The sequence below is a fragment of the Apaloderma vittatum genome, unplaced genomic scaffold (assembly GCF_000703405.1).
Source record: "Apaloderma vittatum isolate BGI_N311 unplaced genomic scaffold, ASM70340v1 scaffold13230, whole genome shotgun sequence".
Lineage (NCBI taxonomy): Eukaryota > Metazoa > Chordata > Aves > Trogoniformes > Trogonidae > Apaloderma > Apaloderma vittatum.
The window spans coordinates 1-12,813 of NW_009694064.1; the positions used below are offsets into that span (position 1 = coordinate 1).

Here is a 12,813-nt window from a genome sequence, read left to right on the forward strand (position 1 = left end):
TTCACCATCACTCTCTGGGCCGGTCATCCAGACAGTTTTTTACCCAGCAAACAGTGCATCCATCCAAGCCGTGGGCTGCCAGCTTTTCCAGGAGGATGCTGTGGGAGACTGTGTCAAATGCTTTGCTGAAGTTGAGGTAGACCACATCCACAGCCTTCCCCTCATCCACTAGACGGGTCACCCAGTCATAGAAGGAGATGAGAATGGTCAGGCAGGACCTTCCTTTCCTAAACCCACGTTGGCTGGGCCTGATCACCTGGTTGTCCTCTACATGTTGCTTGATGGCACTCAAGATGATCTGCTCCATAACCTTACCAGGCACCAAGGTCAGGCTGACAGGCCTGCAGTTCCCCAGATCCTCTTTCTGGCCCTTCTTATGGATGGGGATCACATTGGTCAACCTTCAGTCACCTGGGACCTCCCCCATTAGAGGATTGATGATAAATGATAGAGAGCAGCTTACCCAGTTCTTCTGCCAGCTCCCTCAGCACTCTAGGATGAATCCCATCTGGACCCATGGACTTGTTGGGATCTAACTGGCACAACACGTCACTAAATACTTCCTCCTGGATTACCGGAGGGGTATTCTGTTCCCCATTCCTGTCTACCAACTCAGAAGCCAAGTTGCCCTGAGGACATCCAGTCTTCTTGTTGAAGACTGAGGCAAACAAGGTAATAAGTACAGCCTTTTCCTTATCTTCTGTTACTATGTTCCCCCCCCCATGCAATAAGGAATCGAGATTGTCCCTGACCCTCCTTTTGTTATTAACGTATTTATAAAAGTATTGTTGTAAGGAAGTATATACAGAGAAAAATGGTTGGTGAGACACTGGAACAGGTGGTTGCCCAGAGAAGCTGTGGAAACTCCCTCCCTGGAAGCGTAAGGGCCAGGTTGGATGGGGTTTTGAGCAACCTGGTCTAGCACGAGGTGTCCCTGCCTGTGACAGGGGGGGTTGAACTACTCGGTAATCTTTAAGGTCCCTTCCAAGCCAAACTATTCTGATTCTATAAAAAGAGAGAAGCAGAATGTAAAGTAACAGTGAGGAGCACTTTTTTCAGTGACTACATGTCCTCACCAGTGTAAGCAAGTTTATAAAAGACAATATTCTGTCACTAAGCCCCGTGAAATGACCTGCAGCTTCAGGAAGCTGAGGAATGCACCCTAAGTATATACAAAGAATTTAAGGTAAAGATTTAAAATGGAATTAGATGCTTTTCCCAGAATGTATCTGGCAGTGATGACTTTTTTTGTCCCCTCCCAATTTCCTAAGAGTTTGCGGAGTGGCTGGGGAATAAAACTCAAAAGTTTACTTTCCTGGCTCTTTCCTCATCATGTCCTCAAAACCAGAGATACATCACCATTGGGGAAAAAAAAACAAAAACGAACGAAAAGAAAGATTACAGGCAGAATTGTGCTGGTTAGGGCTGTGAAAGGAAGATGTTAGAACTGGTCCTTCGCAAAGATCTAGTTTGAGGAGAGGAAGAAAGAGCACAGACATACTTTACTCGAGGCAGGGGGAAATCCATGCATTGACCCTAGTAAGAGTCTGGTAAATCACTGGGAAGTGGCAATGCTAACATTATTGAAAAGCCTTATCACAGCAGAGGCCCTGAATTTTGTCTTCTACGTGTTTTCAAACATACCTGCAACAGGACACAAAAAAACCCAATATCTAAGCAAGTTTACATGTACACTGTACAGAGAATAATCCACGTAGTGTTTGTGGCCTTCATTGCTACTTTCTTCAATCCTAAAAGAACCCTGAAGAAGCTTTGGTCAAATATTCTTGTGGCTCTGCCTGTCTGTAATAAAACACCCTTGGCTGCCAGGTTCTGCAGTCATTTCACAAAGTGCACAGCTCTTAAGAGCGCCCGTGAATTAGCGTGTCTGGTTCAGCATAAGACAAAGGATATAAAAAATACACTAGCCAGACTCTTTCGTAGCAGTCTTCACAGACACACTGCGTTCACATCTCATCAGACTCAAAAGCCACATCTTCCCAAACACAGGAAATCTCCTAGCCTTGATGACCTGCCAGAAGATGATCTGGGTGCACAAGTCTCTCTCTCTCCCTTCGAATGAGGTCCTGGCTTAGCGCCGGAGCAGGACAAAGGTGTGTTCTACAGAGCATAGGTATCCTATAACCAACATATTCCAATGTGAATTAACCATACTGAGTGCATTCTCTCTACATAGAGAAATATGCATTGCTGCAGTACAAGAAAATCAAATAGAATCTCTAAGAAGTGGCTTATAATCAGATTTAAGTCATAATGTGATTTACTTAGAGCCCAGGAAACTAGATTCTAAGAGAAATTTACATAATTTTGCTATACTTCCATCATTCAGAATAAGACATTACATCCATTTCATAACTCTATTATCATCTAGATGTCCTTAGAATGTAAAAGCACAAGAAATAACCAAAGGATTTTTCAGCTCAGAAATACAGGGCAGAAGGATAAACCATCCAGACACCACCTTGCTGATCCAATAATGCAACCAGCCCAAACTTACTGACAATTCTTTCCTCCAAAAACCATTAACTCTTTTCAGTTAATGGTTTTCTCAGTTAATCTCCCTTTAAGTGACAAGGTTTGTTATTGGCCCCAAGAGTGATACACACCTCCGCTCTCCTCTTGGGATGCTATTTCCCTATTAACAATACATACTAACATGGAAGGGAGAAAAGAAGCATAAAATAAGTTTGGGGCAACCTATCACCTTTTCTGCTTCAGGGAAAGATCTTAAGATGTCATACAAGGCAACCTGTCAGCTCAGGAAGGAATCATGAGCCACAATTCATCAGTTCCAACAGCAAACATGCCATTCTAATCATTGAAAGCATGAAAGACATAAACTGACCAGGTACTTAAGTTTAGAAAGCATCTGAAAAGGAAGAAGTAGCCTCAAGGGGACTGATCATCTTTATTATGCAACAAAAAGATAAACAGAAAATAAAATACTTTAATAGGAGAAAAAATAGAAGGTACAATTCAAACGTAATATAACATATTAAACCCATACAAAATACAATGTGAACATGGAAACATAGTTAAACAGCAATCTTCCAGTAAAGATTGCATGTTTTGAGTACAAGCATCACCCCATCACAAATACACAGCTTTTTATGCACGTCTGAGTTTCCGTGAAAAAGATCATGACCAGCAGCAGCATATCTAAATAGATTGTTTCATTTTCATTAAACGCTTACCTAGTGAATGTATTGGATGTACTTTCTTCATATTACAAGTATGCAAGGCCGCACCTGCCAATACAGATTTTAACATATGCAAATAAAGAGGAAAAACATTTTGCAACTTGTGGGGGTTTTTATATTGCATTTATACACATTTGTTGCTTTAAAACGTGTATTCAAGTCTCTCAACATTTAAACATGACTAAAATGCTCAGCAACTATGCATCGGGTGACAAATTATTGCTGTAGAAAAATTTGTTTCCCAGAGTTTTAAAATAGATGTAATTTCATTTGCAATTCTCAAGATATATTGAAGTAATAGAAATAACTAGTTCCAGTGTCCATGAGGCATTCTGAATCTGTATTGGCTGATGGCGTTTATTGCCAGGTCATATAAATATTTTATCGAATCTAAAAAAGTTAACTAAACTTACATATAACTATTAAATTCCTTAGGAAACGTATGCAGTAATAAAATCACCACGGTATGCGTTTTTATTTTAACAAGTTAAACTTTAGCATCAAGATACCTTGAAATGCCTTTCTGTCTGAGGGCACTATTTCATAGTTGGTTTTATAGAAGGAAAGTAAAAAAAATCCAAAAAACCTTTTCAGTTGGATCAATGAGCCACTCCAAATCAGTATGTGGTCACTCAAGCGCTAGAGCTGACAGACAGAATATGCAGACAAGAGTATGGGGCGGGGAGCAAACAGGGAAGTTCGAGTACAACATCAAACCATGGCCTGCTGTCAAAACACTGTATCAAGCCAGTAACAAAATGCAAGACGTGTTGTTATAAAAATAATATAACCTTCAGTAGTTTCTGAAATAGCCAACTTTCTCTATATTTTAGCCAGCTAGGCCTTCAGTAATGTTTTACACTCTTGAAAAATATGAGATAGAAATGTCAAGTGAAAATGTATAGTGTTTTAGTTCCAACGCTCAACATACCAGAACTAAAATTCAGCTCCGAAATCCATTACATTGCAGAATGAGGCATTTCAACTTTACCAGTTTTGAAATATGAAATATTCCAGCATTTAAAGAATAATCAGAATATCTACTTGGGTAGCAAACGGGAGCCAGGGGACGAGAAGCAGATTATACTTAAGCTGCACAACTGATATTGTAAGACATAAATCACCAACTAGACACAGAAAGTTACCGGGAATGCTTTTCACCACATAGGCAATACCCATTAAGAGGAATACTTCGACAATGGGCAATGGTGACACAGGATGAAGAGTCAGTCCTAAAAGGTATATACATTCAGAACAGTTTCTGTTTAAATCTCCAGAATGCAACCTGTGCAGCTCTTTCCCCTTCTCCCAATTAGTATTAAACAAAAGATCTTGAAAAGTTCTTTTACAAACATGTTTTCCATTTAAAATCAAAACTGTGTTATTGCTTTGTTTTCTCTGATTTTAATGATGGTCTTGCTGGTAATGTGGAAACCTAGAATAGGAACTCTTAAAATATATAGGTAACTATTTTAGAGAAAGTTTTTCTTCTCAACCGTTTTTTCAAGTCTTTGGATGTAGGAAATGTCCAGGTTTTAACAGTCTTATCAAAATAAACAGGTTCATTTCTGAGTGTTGATAGGTTAATTCTCTAGTTACACAGCCTTCCATAAAAGACAAGAGACCAAAACTGGAATTCCAAATGCAACAACAGAAGGTCTTAAAAAGCTCCAACAAAATGGGAAAATTAGCTGGTCAGTCATGCACAGAAAAAGTATACCTTTTGCATGTCATCTTGAATGGTTCCAAAAGTATGTCATCTTCCTTAGTAGTTGGGAGTACAGGAAAAACTCCTCACCCATCACTTTAGTAAGCAAGCGTCTTATTTCAGTTATGCTCCAAAAGGAGAAGAGATAGACGTAATTACTCCTAGGCAATGGCATCATTCTTTCTCAATGAAAGGTGGAAAAAAAACCAAAACTATCCTGCATTGCTGATCTATAGAAAACAAATATTTTCATTTCTTAAGCTGTTATTTTCATTCACATAGCAACAGCAAAAAACAAAATCACAACATCAAATAAAACTTTGTCCCTGGGCAAGAGGAGAAAAAAAAAAAAAATACTATCTCATAGGTATCTTAGCAGATGACAGTTGAACTTCAAAGAAACTCAACAGTGCAACAAAGCATTTTTGCATGTCTTTCTAAAGATACTTTCAAAGTTGGGTTTGGTGAATTAAAATATCTGTCGTCAACAACAGAAATAGTGTCATTAACAAAGGAGTAAGAGTTAGAGAAAATCAAGACAACAGCGAGCAGTTCCAAGAAGGTCCCTAATTCCACAGGGACAGTCATCAGCATAGACATCAAGTTTGAGTTTTATTCGTGAAAAGTCCTTATGAGCACGGAAAAAAGTTAAGCCTGAAAAGTCTTTACTGAACACCATTTTTATTAATATACACTTCAGATCACCAACAGGATTAATGCAATTTTTCTCTTGGATAGCAAGATGAAGTGAGGCTATACTTTAGAAGTTCACATGACAGGATTCTTGAACTGCATTTTGGTATTGAGCTTCTTCATCAAGCTGAAGGTTCTAAACAAAATGAAAACATCATCAAAAAGGACAACTACTCAAGAGGTACCACAGTCCTTACTTTAACCACTTGTCTTCCACATTTTTACATAGGAATTGGCACCTAGATGAAGACTCTCCATCTTTATGTGCACTAGATGATTGTTTATGTTGCACAGTATCTTTTGTTTAACCAAGTGTCAAGAGATACATGAGATAAGAGAAGAATCAGATGAGTGGGACAAGGCTCATTAAGCAGAAGGGTACATTTCCTCTTCCTGGCTCAATTACTACAGAAGAGCCAGCTCTGGAAAGTGGACTGTGTCACACAACTCTTCTAACAGGGCTTCCAACCAGCCATAACATCCTCCATTAATAAAAACAAAATGTGATCCCCAGACAACAGTAGTCACAGTTTGTTGAGAACATACAGCTTAAAGTGAGAAAGCAAATACGTATCACAAAAGATGGTTAACCCTGTCACTTTTGAAGGGTGATTTTCCAAGTTGTTAATAAGCCAGAGTACTATGCCTTTTTAGTGCAATTCTGGCAGCTTTCTCAAATCAGAATTCTAATCATCAGCTCTACATCCTCAAACATGTAAGACATGCTGAAGAGCCCCAGCCCCTGTACCAACTTCCTAGCTCTTTGTGCCTTTGTCACAGATCACTTCACACATAGAACAAGCATCATTTTTGCCATCTTTAACAAGTGAGGCTGCCCAGGCCTCAAACACCATGCTCGTCCCACACAGAGCTCAAACTATGTCAAAGCCTATCAAACTCTGTAGAAACCACAACACAAACTCTCCAGCTCTCTGATCCCACAGGCAGAAACCAGCTGGTCAGTCGGACTTACAGTCCACCCAGAGGCTACACCTGTGTGTATAGTTTTGCATCTACTCCAAGGTCATCGGCCCAAAGCAAGCACGAAAGAAGGCAACCAGAGTAAGGGCTTAATGGCACTTCTTTTTCACACTGCAGCCTCTCACAACATACTGGAAGAGAGGTGGTAGCAGCAGCAGCAGCCAGGCAAGCCACACTTTGAGTCCTGAGAATAATGATTTAGGCACTTCTGACATAAAAGGTCAAAAATGTCAATAAAAGAGTAGCACCTATTTTATTTTATTTCTCCCAGAAGCAGCAGTTCGGGAGGAACATAGTTCAAACTGAGAAGACTAAGCTTAAAGACTTGAAGTCATCAGTTTGGAGCAGAGCTAAACTGTTGACAACAACTATTCCCAGCAGCACTTCATGGTGACAACGAAAAGTTTAACGACAGGCCTACTTCTGACTTCTGTACAGAGCAGGAATAAAGCATGTCCAAAGCACAAACAAGTCTGGTACCATTTTTCATGTGGCATTTTTATATATAGAAAAAAATTACCACTTATTCCCCTACACATCAAAGAAGAAAAAGCTTACCACAAATTCTCCGTAGTCAAACCGGTGTCTTAGATTTAGATGGCTAACAAGATTTCTAGTAACCTGGTTAGTATCTGCCCAAGGAAGAGATACACAAATAGGACAGATCTGAATTTGGAGGGGAAGGGAAAAGAGAGAGAATTAAAAAAAAAAAAGAAACAAAAACATTGGTAATACAGAATGCATTAAGACACGTTCTACAGGAAAAACTAGTCTATTACTCATCCACTAGCAAAATACAGTGGAGATGCTCTCATAAAATCATAGTTCTAAGTGCTCTCCTCCTCAACTGTTTAACATTCAAAAATTACATTTCAACTTGCGAAATTTCTTAAGTGTTTCTCTTAGGAGTGGAGGATTATCATGACTGGCACACTTTTTGTCAATTTCTGTTGTTTAAATCTAGAAAAGAAAGCGACTACTGCATCCTACTTATTGTTTGGGAGAATTTTCATGCAACTGAGATGATCAAGTAAATTAAAAGCAAAAAAATAACACACTCTATGCAGATGAAAAGAATACAATGTCAAACAGATTCTTCTCCTTCAATCCCTTTGATTACCTTAGATTAATTTTCAGCGTAATGCTTCATGTGAAAGTTCAACATGAAACAATAGTTACATTATAAATGGGATTCTGTAGAAACAGATCCGAATTACTAAACAATGAAGTGTCAGGATCAAAAACTGAGTTTGTTTCACATCAAGATGTAGACGATAGCTAAGTCAGAAATGCCTGAGAACTGACAAGGAGCTGGACAAGACACATTTTCACATGAAAGCAACTCCTCCAGTTAAATGTACTGCATTAAGTATATATATTGTCTCTCTCAGACCACAGTGATCGTTACAGATAGAGAGCAGCTACCTCACATCTAGAATTGTTCACATAATTACAATGAAAGTAACTTAAGAAGCATACATAAGCAACTCTACTTACTACAGGAACTATCTGATAAAGATGTCTATTATTACAGTGATCCAGCAAGCGCTGTCTGGTAAAATTGGCTTCCTGACACAGCGGGCATTTGAAGGTTGGGTGTCCACTGTAAACAGAAATACACGCTATTAAACAGAAAAGAGAGTTTTAGAAGTAGTGTTACAAAAAGCTTAATTTGCCTCTTATCTTGTCATTATTTTCTCTTCTTTTGGTAACAACAAAAAAACCCCACCCTCACTGACATAGTGGTGGATCTACTGAAGTTTCAATGCCACTTCCACGTTGCAACTTTAAAGCACACTTATTATTTGCATGCCTAAGCGCATTCTTCTGAGACTTCAGAAAATTCTTTGTTCCAATTGCAGCTGCACCCTGTTCTTAGTTACTGGTAACATCATTTAGTGCAAAATCCTTCAGGAAAGCAGTGAAAAACAGAAATTCTAATGTGTAGACACAAACGTAGAAGAAACTACTGAGGTTTTTCAATGCTACTTGTTGTGTAGGTGTGGGGGGGTTTAAAGTCAGTAGAAGCTTGTACTGTGACTATCTGGCTCTACTTTAATAATAACAAGAAAAAAATAAGCAGCCTACCTCGTCTCTCCTTGAAGTATTTGATTATTAGCCATCTCGCCATTACCAGATATTGCATCACTTCTGCTACTTTAAATGAAGTCAAGAAAAAAAAAAACAACGAAAACTTGAAATTAATTGGCACCCTTACCATTTTTTTAAAATGCTTAACAGTAACTAGGGGAAGGAGCGGAAATCCATTAAGTCCCATGAATTTCAAAGCAAAACATACAATGGCACATACTTTAACTCTCACAACTTTTCCTTTGAATCAAGGTATGTCTCAGTATTTAATTACTATGGTGACCCTTGGTGGAATACTACACAACTTTATAGGAAAGTGGTATATAATACAACAGACATTTTGAAAACAAGAATGGTAATGGAAATGACAGTTTAGTAGCTCAAAAAGCATTACAAACTAAAAGCAGCAACTTTCTCAGTTTTTTTGTCTTTGGACGATGTAAATAGATATTTAACTGCCATATGTTTACACAAATAATTTACAACTTTCAACTACAGCACGATAAATTTTCTTACACTGAACACAATCTATTTCATAAAGTAAGAGTGACAGACAGGAACATTTTAGAACATAAATTATTCCATATATGCACCTCTAGCTAAGCCAGAAGAAACTGCTCAGACGTAATAATCATCCTAAAAATGGAGTATTTATTTACAGTCATAAATCTGGTCACAGTGGATTTTTTATACTTCTGACACCTTATAAGCACAGGTATCCTCTGTGGCATAGTCAATAAATACTGATATAACAATATCAGACACTTGGGTGAAACACTTCTGCAGCTAGTTCTGGTAACAGCTTAAACTTCCACTTTCAATATACTGATGGGTTGAAAACCAAACAGAGAGAAGTTCAGACTGCTACAAATAGAAAATAGATGTCAAAATAAATAAAGGACAGGCTACATATAACAATGCCCTATGAAACTAATATGTAAAAAAAAGAAGACTGCAAAAATAAGCAAAAATCCTCAACCACACCAAATACATCAGTGAGAAGGCATGAAAAAGTTCTTTAGCTTTACCGCCTGAAAACAAATGGAAAGTGTCATTTGCATTTTATGATGTGTAACATATTGGAGTTCCTTCTCTGTTTCCTAAGAGATCAATTAAAAAAAAAAAATCAATCAGAAAGCAAAAGCTTGTACAGTATTGTTTTAAAACAGGATATCCACTAAAACAGACTTAGGAAAGGGGAGGGAGAAATGAAGAGAGAAGAGAACTTTCCTGGGGCTAAATATTATGATATATGTTACAAAGCAAGCTGCTCAAATGCTGTTAAGGCAAGGAAAGCAAGCTACAAATACTATAAATTTTTTTAGGAGGGTCCCTAGAAGACATTCCAAACTATCATGTAGAAAGGTTTTCTTCCGCTAGTAAAGAAAAAGACCTGGAAAAACTCCTATTTTTTGAAGTACAAAAATACAGGCAATAAATATTGCAAAAGGAAGGCACACCCTAGAAAAAAAAATACTCTCCTGGGGTGGGGGGAGCATTGTTATAAAAAAAAAACCAAAAACCCTGATTACCTGTTCCCTGTTGAATCTTGGGGAATCTGTAAGTTTGGAATAATAGAAGAAACACCATATTCATCCTGATACTTCTTACATGTTTTATAATGCTGTCTCATCCAGGAAAATCTAACCTGTAAATGAAATGCTAAATTACTGAAATGATACTAAACAATACAGGGATAGAAGGAAGAGATCAGCTCTGCCAGCAGAAAGCAATATATGCAGGAACTATATAGACATCACATGCAGCAGAAACCAGAACTTTTGTCTCCCCTCTCAGCCGAACATGTTCTCTCCTGACAGGAGATCTTCGATTCCTTTTTCCATAGAGCCTTGTCACTCTGTGAGACTGGAGAACACTCCCACTCCCCAAACACCCAACAGCCAGGCAACTTAAGAGAGCTTTCTCAGGGATGAGAGATGTGAGTAAACTCCATTTAACTGAAAAAAAGTCACAGGAACTACACCTCCCACATCCAGGATCAATGACTGATGCGCTACAACAGAGAGGGCCATGAGAATGGTATAAGCAGGACTGCTCCTTCAGTCTTCTCTGGCCTGCTGTAACCTTCTGCAGAGCAAAACCTTTTTCAGTTAGGTGTGTTCCGAGAATATCTAACTTTGATCTTTGGGGGTGGGGAGGAAACGGTGAATGAAGACCAACTTAGGGCTGCCCATCCACCTTAAACACAAAGTAAGACAATGAGTTGCTTAGGATTGTCAGAAGACAGCTGTGCTGGACATGCCCTAAATCAGAACTTCAGGTCCAACAGCACTGTCAGAAAGTGCTCACAGCTTTAAGGATAAACAAGATCACATCTCGCACGTCTGTGTCTAAATTCAATTTAAGAACTATTACTCAGGATCCATTTGGTTCTTCTTTCCAGTTTACCAACTTGGTATCATTTCTTTCTGCCAGCTTTTCATCTTAATGAATCATATGGAACAAAGTAAGCAGCTCAGATTTCCTCTAGTGCTCATCTTTACACTGGCAGAACTAAGTTCCAAATGAAAGGAAATAAACAAGAAAACTACCTCGATTTTATACAATTTAATGTAAACAAAATGCAAGACTGAAATTCTGCATCCATTTATACCAGAAAAGACATTACTCTTGATTTTAGTGTGAGTCAAGATTTTACCCAGTGTTCTGAAAATAATGACCCCTTTATAAAGAGCATGAAGGGATGTAAACAGATTGATGTGGCAGGGGGTAATTACATATGATTGTGCATACATTGAGAGTAACCAACCCATATGTTAAGGCTTTAAATTAGACTTTACAGTAGCTCCAAGCACTTTCATTCCCACAGTGGAGGTTTCTGATGTCTTCAACATATCTGCAACTTTCATTTTCAGCTAACTTTCTTCTGAAAGTTTTTGAGCTATATGCAGTTTTTGCATTGTTTTTGTGGAAAAAAACAGCACTCCACATATAAAAGCCCTCACGGACAATAACACAAGATCCTCTTCCAGTTTATACCTGTTAGGCATATCTAGCAGGTACTGTATGCCCAATATACGCACAAGCCATACAATGCTAAGTTCAAACTGCTATAAATAAGCTCTTTACTTCCAAGACAAGAATGACACATCATAAAAGCATGTCTGGTCAAAACCAAGAAAAAAGTATCCAACTTTTTGTAAAGTTTTACTCTACCTGCTTCTCACAGCATCTACAGCCCCCCGAAGCTTTCTTCATACTGTTTTCAACATCTAGAGCCCTTTTGGGATATGTTCTTTCTTTTTTAGTCACGCTCCCCCGGCAGAGAGGACAATGCGTTCCACTTTCTCTGATAGCCGTCAAGAAGCACTTCCTGCAAAACCTAAATTAAAAAGTTACCACAAACACAGGTTAGCAAAGTGAAGAGTTAGACACTTTGTCCTTGAAGGGAGCTAGGTGATTATCAGGAGAAAAATGTACGTATCAGAGCAACAGCCTACTGAATAAAAATCTTTATAAATATAGGCAAGATGGAACTATGGTGCTTATGAAGAAGTACATGGAAATCAGGGGAACGTGGCAATGCACTTTAGGTAAAGATTACTATTTAGTGACTCGTACTCCTGAGCTGCACATCGGATTGATCATTAATGGGGAGGTATCAAATGGTGCAGCAGACACGTGATAGTGGGGGGGGAATCTTATCAGTCTCATTCCTGTTTATTGTCCTTAAGCGGAGCCAAAAACGCTGCAAAGCTTCGCTCGGTGGGCCTTCCCCACCGGCCCTGGCAGCTCTCCTGCTTTGCTCCCTGGCCCAACCAAAGGCCGAGGCTGTTTCTCTTTTCTCTAAAAGCGTTACTTCGCAATTAAACATCCCGCTGGAAAACCCGCGGCAGACGAACTGCAAAGAGAGAACGACTGAGCTATGGTCTCCCCGCCTGAAAGCGAACAGGGAAGTATAAATTTAACACACACACATAAAAAAAAAGGCGAGTGAGATGCGTTCAGACGTTCCCACTGGCTGCGAGGCTCAGCTAGCACGGCTCAGGCAACCGCAGGCTCGCCCGGAGAAGCGGCTTTTCACCGGCACACACACCCCTCCTCGCCGGCTACAAAAGGAAGAGGCGAGGCGAAGGCCGGAGCAGCGCTCCGCAGGCG

The 12,813-nt window shown here is 39.2% G+C and overlaps 1 protein-coding gene across 1 annotated transcript; it reads right to left on the minus strand.

The window, feature by feature from the left end:
• Window positions 1-5,607: 5,607 nt before the first annotated feature.
• RNF138 (ring finger protein 138, E3 ubiquitin protein ligase) lies at window positions 5,608-12,593 on the minus strand (the record flags this gene model as incomplete). The annotated part of the gene is made up of 7 exons (XM_009866221.1): window positions 5,608-5,758; window positions 7,162-7,269; window positions 8,101-8,206; window positions 8,692-8,760; window positions 10,227-10,342; window positions 11,872-12,037; window positions 12,515-12,593. Coding segments are annotated over 7 exons (713 nt in total), but the record flags the coding sequence as incomplete, so codon positions are not given.
• Between the last annotated feature and the right edge of the window lie 220 nt (window positions 12,594-12,813).